This window comes from Grammomys surdaster, unplaced genomic scaffold, assembly GCF_004785775.1.
Source record: "Grammomys surdaster isolate TR1022 unplaced genomic scaffold, NIH_TR_1.0 126118, whole genome shotgun sequence".
NCBI classification, from domain to species: Eukaryota; Metazoa; Chordata; class Mammalia; order Rodentia; family Muridae; genus Grammomys; species Grammomys surdaster.
The window spans coordinates 3,512,263-3,520,435 of NW_021620926.1; the positions used below are offsets into that span (position 1 = coordinate 3,512,263).

General features: G+C 36.9%; 1 protein-coding gene across 1 annotated transcript; it reads left to right on the top strand.

Annotated features, from left to right (window-relative positions):
- Nucleotides 1-3,311: 3,311 nt before the first annotated feature.
- On the top strand, nt 3,312-3,488 carry LOC114611602 (keratin-associated protein 20-2-like). The gene has a single exon (XM_028756316.1). It carries the CDS (start codon nt 3,312-3,314, stop codon nt 3,486-3,488), a length of 177 nt encoding a protein of 58 aa, XP_028612149.1.
- The last annotated feature ends 4,685 nt before the right edge of the window (nt 3,489-8,173 follow it).

Consider the following 8,173-nt stretch of genomic DNA (forward strand, 5'->3'; position numbering starts at 1 on the left):
ACTTACACATTCTTCTATAGACAATGCTGCGTGTCATATGTTAAGTCAAGTAATTCGACTATGTCATTACAATAGCAAATGAGTTTCCATGGGGAAGAAGAGGGTAAATGGAATATCTCAGACACGTAATTTCAAAGATGCAATTTGGATGCAAACCTTGATCAAGCTTGGTAATGAAATTCTCACTTCTTTTGAGAGAATCCAGACAGAAGAAGACCTCTCCTGCCTATAATGCCTTCAAAATTACAGTCTCATATCTTATTGGTAGGATTTCATATAGAATCTTTTCATCTTGGAAAGTGTGGTTTCTAGTGTTGTCCAACTAAAGTTATTTGGGACTGAATAAAAATAATGAATTAATAATCTACCTAACCAAACAGAAAACTATTGTTTTTCAAAATAGAATAAGCATGTTTTATTAAATCTGTGGCTGAACTTTGTGAAACTTAAAACAATAATAAAGCCATCTTATCCACACAGAACAATTTTTGCTTGGGTAAACAAAGGATTTAATAAAGATTTCAGACACAAGATATTCCAAGTCATGAGGCCAAGAAAAGCCTGTGGCTTCTCTCAAATACCACTTAGTATGTATAGAAGGCCTTGTGTAGGTGGCTGATGACACAGAATCTGAGGTATTTCCCCGATTATCAACATCATTTTCCATTCCTGACACCATGAGCTATTACAGCAATGCAATTATTGTGGTGGCCTAGGCTATGGCTATAGTTATGGTTGGCGTAGGGTAGGATATCTTATTGCTGTCCATATCTTTACAGTAAGTACTGGTCATGTGGATTCTACTGAGAATTTTGTGAGGTCATTCAGCCAATAGAACCCCAAAACACTTTATGTGATTATTTTCCCGTGCTTCTTCTCAAGTTCTTTCACAAGTAACTTACTCCCTGTTTCAAACAGCACAAAGTGTTTTATAGACCATTTCATCTGCACACTGAATGACTAAAGTCAACACACCTCACCATTTTGGGCAATAGTTATAGCTTGATTCTGATGTGCAACAATTATTTGACTTTTTCAATAAATTCTATCTTCATAGCAGACGTTTCCACACATCGGTCATTGGTTTTGCTTTGAAACTGGAACCCTAGTACGACCTGCTCTCACAGAATGACCTATGAAAATATTTCCCTATATTTAGCCTTCCAGGGACCCAGGCACCAATGGATCTGTACTTCAGTGACACATGACTGCTTCTAAATATAGTGCTTGTGTAGCTGAGATGCAGGACAGAAAGCACGTGATGTCAGAGAGGCTTTTACATAGACTTTATGGAAGACCTTGGATCCCAGGCAATGCAGGGGTATGAAAACCCTTGGAGGAAATCCCTGAGACAATAATATATGAAATAATTACTGGCAGGATGAAGCTACAGCAGAAATTCTAGGGAGATAGAAATTCGGGGAAAGTAGAATGTCTATCAAAGAGAGCCACAGGAAGTAGTGATTCAACAGGAGGGAGAGATCATGTGTGTTGCCACTAAGCAGGCTAATGAAGGGCTGCCCAATACTATTCTGTAACCTAGATTCTACACATGGAATTACAGGATTTAATATGTCTCACAATTCTTGTAGGCTGGCTTTAGTCCCAGCTCACCTTTTACCTTTGTCTATTTACCTTACACTTACCACAACAATATATCGTAACCAGCTTTATGAATTTTTAAGGACCCCAAAACTAAGAAGTGCCTTGAAATTCTTTAATAGCCATCTTGTATTAACATGATCCTAGAAAATAACTTTAAAGAGGAAACCTTACTTTATTTGTTGTAATAGAATTTTCCACCCATTGGTTGTTGACATGATTGCTATGGTCCTGATGAAACAGAGTCATCATAGATGTGGTGTAGGGGAACAGAGCTGCTTGTTCCCTAGCAGCTGAGAGAGAGAGCAAGGGACTCAAGATAAGGCACACTCTACATGAGCACATTCACTGGCCTACTTCCTCCAAACAGGGAATACTTTCTCTCGGTCTAACTAAAGATTTGTCACCAGATTAACCAACTGATGAACTTGGAGTCTCTAAGTCCATTAACACTTAGCATAGAGCCAAGGTAGCTATGAATGCACCGCAACCATTATCACAGATTCACTTACAATTTTTGAATAAAATTGTAGCAACTTTTTCATAATTTGCATAATTCTCAAATACAAACTTGGTAGATGACAACTTCATACTGTAATACCAAAAGGTTGGACATTCCCCCCAAACAACTGGAAACCAGTTATTTAATACATGAGGATTCAAGGGACAGTCAGACTCAAAGCAGGGCAGTCTCAGCAGAGAGTAGATTTGTAATATTTAGCAGCGCTCTAATGGTTAGGAATTTGGTGAAATTAGGTGAGTGACTAAATTTATTTTGAATTATGAAACAGTCAGGAGCCTTTGGGGCCCACAGGTAGAACACAGTGGTTTTGAAATGTATCCCAAAGACTGTGGGCTCACAGCTTGGTTTCAAGCTGATGGTTTTTTTGGAAAGTGATAGAAACTTGGGGGCTCTGACCTCAACAATGACTTAATTCACTGATTCTCGTACTTGATGAGCTGTAAGAATGTGGGCCATGGTAGGAAGAACTGGGTGACTTGTATCATGCCTGTGAAATCATCTTGTTCCCAAGCTGCTTCCTCGCACACTCTTCATTCTTAGCCAGGTAGCCATGACGAAAGCAATGATGTTCTATTACACATTCTTGACAGTGTTTCTCCCTCATGACAGCCCAGAGCTATGTATGGAACTGACTATAGACTGAAACCTATGAGAATATTAAAATTAATTTTCCCTAATTTAAGTTATATTCATGGGTGTTTTGTCACAGTAATATAAATCCAGTAAACATAGTCATGTTTTAATGGTGAAGACAACATTTACCAGCATGTCTAAAGCTTCTTACATCTTTAGACTGCCATTCATGAAATATTTTGTTCTAAAATTCCTCTGAGGAAATGTAGTTCTTGGGCTTGAAAACTCATTGGGTTTTGAGAGTGGAGAAAAAAATGATAAAGCTTAGTAACTGGTATTCAAAATAGCTGGAAAATGTCGAAAACACTCACATGATTTAACTTTGGGTGATTTACGAAATAGCAACACAATCTCCCAAGGAGGTCTCCTTTACTAGATAAACAAAACATTAGACACATTTTCTTGTGGGAGTTATTTTAAATTGTGAGAGTGCAATACTTGTGGTTTTCCCCACCCTCCCCTCCTTATATATAAAAGGCCCTTTGCTTTCAGAGATGTCACTTAAACCATAGGACATCTTCTACTTGTCAACTAACCTTCTACTATTGACACCATGTGCTACTATGGAAATTACTATGGGGGTCTTGGCTATGGTTATGGCTATGGCTTTGGCTGTGGCTGTGGCTGTGGCTATGGAGGCCTAGGTTATGGCTGTGGCTATGGGAGATTTGGATATGGCTGCTGTCGCCCATGTTGTTGTGGGAGATACTGGTCCTATGGATTCTACTGAGCCACTTCAGGATCCACTCAACCAGTTTAGTCTCATCAAGCTCCTACCAAGTATGACATTACCATTACTCTTACATGTTTAATGATGGGAAAACTCACCCAAGATAATATGAAAACTATAATTCACATTAACATTTGGAATCTTTATTCATTAATCTCTTTGAATTTCTTCTAATTGTATATTTTTTCAAAAATACTGTTTCTTTACTTCCACATTAATTTTTGTTAGAATGAACAAATGTGAATATGATAATTCAGATTTCAATAAACATTTCCATGTTGTATGTAACATTTTAAGTGGCTTTTGTGTACATTCCACATGTGAAATCAGCAGTGTTTGTACACGTATGGGGGAAAGAGAATGGAACAGAGAAAGAAAGACTGAGAGCCACTGATACTGAGAAAAAGAGAGAGAAAGAGAGGGGGAGGGAACGGGAGGAAAGGAGAGGAGAAGAGAGGAGATTCTAGGCTAGAAGGTTTCTGGAAATTCAAGAGTACATCCAAGACTAGTGTTTACGTTTACTATAGAAAAGTAATTACAAGACTTATGGTCCAAAAGAGGAGCCAATGTCTTAACCAGTAAACTAACATTAAATATCACCTAATGTCTATTGTTTTATCTTGATAAACCTTATGTTAACTCATAAGACACAAACTTTATGTAACTCATAAGACAAGATTCAGACTTAAAGTTCTGAGACTCCTTGGAATTATGCATCAGACTTCCAGTGTGTAGGTTCATAGTCTGTCCTGCATATTTTCCAGCCACTGTAGATCTCACAGGGTTACCCAGGCTTTGGATACAGGAAAGACATATCTGTACCCATCCATTCTACTGTCACTCACTCATTGCTCAAAGGCACCATCTGTTGCTGTGGGCTCCAGTATGGATTTTTTCCAAGCAACTCGGACAGACGTCTTTTTCTTTGATTCAGTCTTTGTTCCCACTATTCTTCATTCTGACAGTTCTATTTTGATTTATGACAAGTATGCTAGAATATCTGAAATAATGAACTCAGATCTGGCAGATCTCAGTCTCAATAAACCAAGAACATCTGTGCCATCTTATATGTTAAAACTAATTTACTTTGTTGTAGTAATATTTTGTTACTATTCTAGCCCAATGTGGAAGTTTTCTATTTGTTTTCAGTGAACTTGTGTACAGTTTCTATCATCTAGGTTTATTTACAAACACTTATAAGATTTTTATGTTGTATGTGAAGTGTGCAAAAATCCCTTTGCTATCTTTTTAATCTTCCTTCTTTTAATAATTTCACTGAAAGCTGTTTCTTCCCAGTTCCTCAGGCATACAATGGTTCTACTTCTATCCACATCATATCAAGTTAAGGCTGATAGTGAAACATCAGTGCTCCTGGTGCTTTAGGTTAGAGGGTTTTCCTGCCTTCAGGAGCTGTGCAGTCACTCAAGCTGTGCTGTTGGGTCATCCACAGGCCACTGACTGACCCTCTTCAAATCAAAGTCAAAACATCTGAGAACATCTGAGCCCCTAGTGGCTATATGCTAGGCAGTTCTGTGTCCTTCATGGCTATGAGATCTCCAGGAACACATACCTTGTTACCATGTTAAAAAGCTAGACCTAGTCCAGCTTTCTTCTCATTATCAGCTAAACTATAAAGATATGCAGATTATATTCTTTTTTCCTCCTAATCTCAGATGTTTCTCAAAAATCTATGATCAAAATTATCTAGTAAATGAAATTTAATCTATAAGCTGAGCATATTTGGAGCAACCACTTATAAACCAATGCAGATAGCATCCAAATCCAATATATCTCTAAAAATATTAAGCCTGTATGTGACTTGTACAGAATGTATGCAAAGTAAAGTCAGTACTCATTTTAAAAATTTAACTATCATGCACTCTGTCAAATTTAGACTCTAAACATCTAGTCTATGTTTCTTTGACTTTGGAGTCAAATATGATTGTCAATATTTTCCTTGTTCATGTAGAAGTGTATGTCCACTTTAGTACTGGAAGAAGGATGGAATAACTTTTCAAAAACCTTCAAACAATGTGGTACCCAAAAGCCACAAAATAATATGCAATTGGCACACATTGTAGTTTATACAGAAGATATGCCATTTGCCCTTAAGATTTATATGGATTGCATTACAGCTGTGCTAGCTAAGTTTAAAATCTGCATACATGACAAAGGGCATTATTGTCAAAATAATCACAGTGAGAAGGTGACATTTGCCTCCCCATGTGATGCCGTGCAGCAGGGTTACCAAGGGCAAATTCAACACAAGGGACAATACACCAATCAACTCTGCATTTTTAATTTTCATTTAAGGTTTATCAATTTGTGGGGGTAGGGGATAAAATGCCATGAACTGTGTTCATGAATGTTCAGTCTTCTTTATTGAATAAGTGTGAGCAATGGGGATATTAAACAATACCTAGTTCATTTGAGACTATAAGCAGTGTCTGTGGCCCGCCACAACGACAATGAGATTATATAAAAGTTTTATTCCTTGTTACTAAAACTATTTCACCTTTAACTAAATACTTATAGTGGCACAATACTGCTGCTGTAGCCACCAGTATGGAAGCCTGGGTTATGTCTAATCTGCAGGTGTAGCTGTGTCATGGCTCATTTGCTTAAGAATGTAAGCTCCAACTAAATGACTGTAGTGGTAATGAGTACAAATTTGGCTGCTGTCACTGTATTGTTGAGGAAATGCTTGTCTCCAGGCATGGATGACATACCGTATGTTGACTCTTCTCTTGTGATTATCTTACCACACCACTTTTCTACCTGTTTTATGCAGTTTGAATTGCTAATGATCAGAAATGATCTTAGGCAACAAGTGCGTACTATTAAATTCATATCACACCTACAGCATCAGCATAGAATAAATGTATTTTATATTTGTAAATAATTTTGTGTAACTACAGAGCAGACAGATTATATTAAATCATGTTTCATAAGTAGAAAGCTTTAGGTTAATTTTTACTAATATTAAACAGGCTGAACAGTGATAACAGGGTTTTTCATACATCACTATTAGCTTATACACATTGTTAAGTAATTGCTACACAAGACATTTTGTGTGGCCTTAGTGTTTCTTGTATGAAAACAAGGCAGATATGTATAAGAGACAGTTTAGCTTAGTCCCTGAATTTGATTTTGGGTTGTACACACTGATCTATTGTTATAATGCATCTAATTCCTTCACCTAAAAGTAATATACACACAGAACCCCTACCCCAACAAACAATGTACCCGACCACCTCAGAACCATCTATATTCCCAACCAGCATTGAACTACACATACTACACCAATCTTGGAATAATGGTGTAAGTTTTTTACCCCATCCACTGGTAACGATTAAATATAGACATTTTTTATTCAAGTATCTTTAGTGTACCCTGGTATGACATATAAGGAGCGGATTCAGCCTCAACTGGTTTGGTGCATGTCTTCAGTAAGAGAAACTGTGTAATCTTTTAAAGAGAGTCGTTTATTTGCCATCTTAGGTATATATTTAATTTATTGTTTCTTCACTATGTGTATGATTAAAACCAGGCACATTTTTTGGAGAGACATGCAAAATCAAAAATTAAATGAATTAATGACTTTACCAGTCCAAAAAGGAAAACACCCCTAAAATACCCACCTGTAAGTAACCAGCTCATCCTTCCAAAAATTATCAGGGTTCTTAAATACTCTCACTCATATAGCCTGTTGTAAGTCTTGACAATGTCTTGACAATGTATCCCTCCATATCCTAAACTATACTTTGCTCCAAACAAAAGTCTGATTATTTTGAAAATATGTGTAAATTGTTCTTTTCAATTCTTTGGATATGAAGCAAAAATATGGAAATATCTGATCTAGACTTTGACAGTCTGACTAGTGATCGGTATATCTTAAGTGGACAAACAACCTTTGTTATACATGTTACAGCATGCCAGATGATGTAGCGGCTGGAAAAAAAAAAAAAACAGTTGAAAACAATGAAAAATTCAAGAGCAAAGATAATGACCAAAATGGTCACAGTGTATGGAAGTAACACTTTGGGAAAAATATTTAACAACTATAAAATAGAATGGACAAAAAGTTTTTACAGTAGGTGTGGTATAAAAGTGTCTCACTCCTAGGGACAGGCTTCCAATCCAATCCAATCCAAGAGTGATAAGTAAGCCCCATAACAGCCATGCCACTATTGTGCCAGTGGACTTAGTTAACCTGGCCAGTTGGCCTTGTAGTGAATTGGCTTTACAGCTGAGTATGAGAATCAATGCCTTTTATTCCCCTGTAATCCGCACAGCACTTCCCACCACTATAAAAGATCACAAGTAGAAAGGAAGTTTTCAGCTCAGTTTTGACTTGATTTTTCTCTGTCTTACAAACACAGTGTCTGATGCTTTTCTCAAGAGGTAGTAGGCTTTAGTGAAAAACGTACTACTGTTGTTAGTCAAATTGACATACAGTCAAAATAAACCAGTCTGCAGCTACATTTCAGACTCAAATCCAAATTGTTTCCTAATTAATCCACAAAATGCCCTTATTACCTACTTTAATCAAATTATATTTTATTTATTTAATGTCTTTTAATCTAGGTCAGCTCCACCATTATCCATAAGTCATTAACTTGCATAAGTTCTGCATAGTTTTGTTATAGAATATCTGCATATCCTACCCAGACACACACCACACA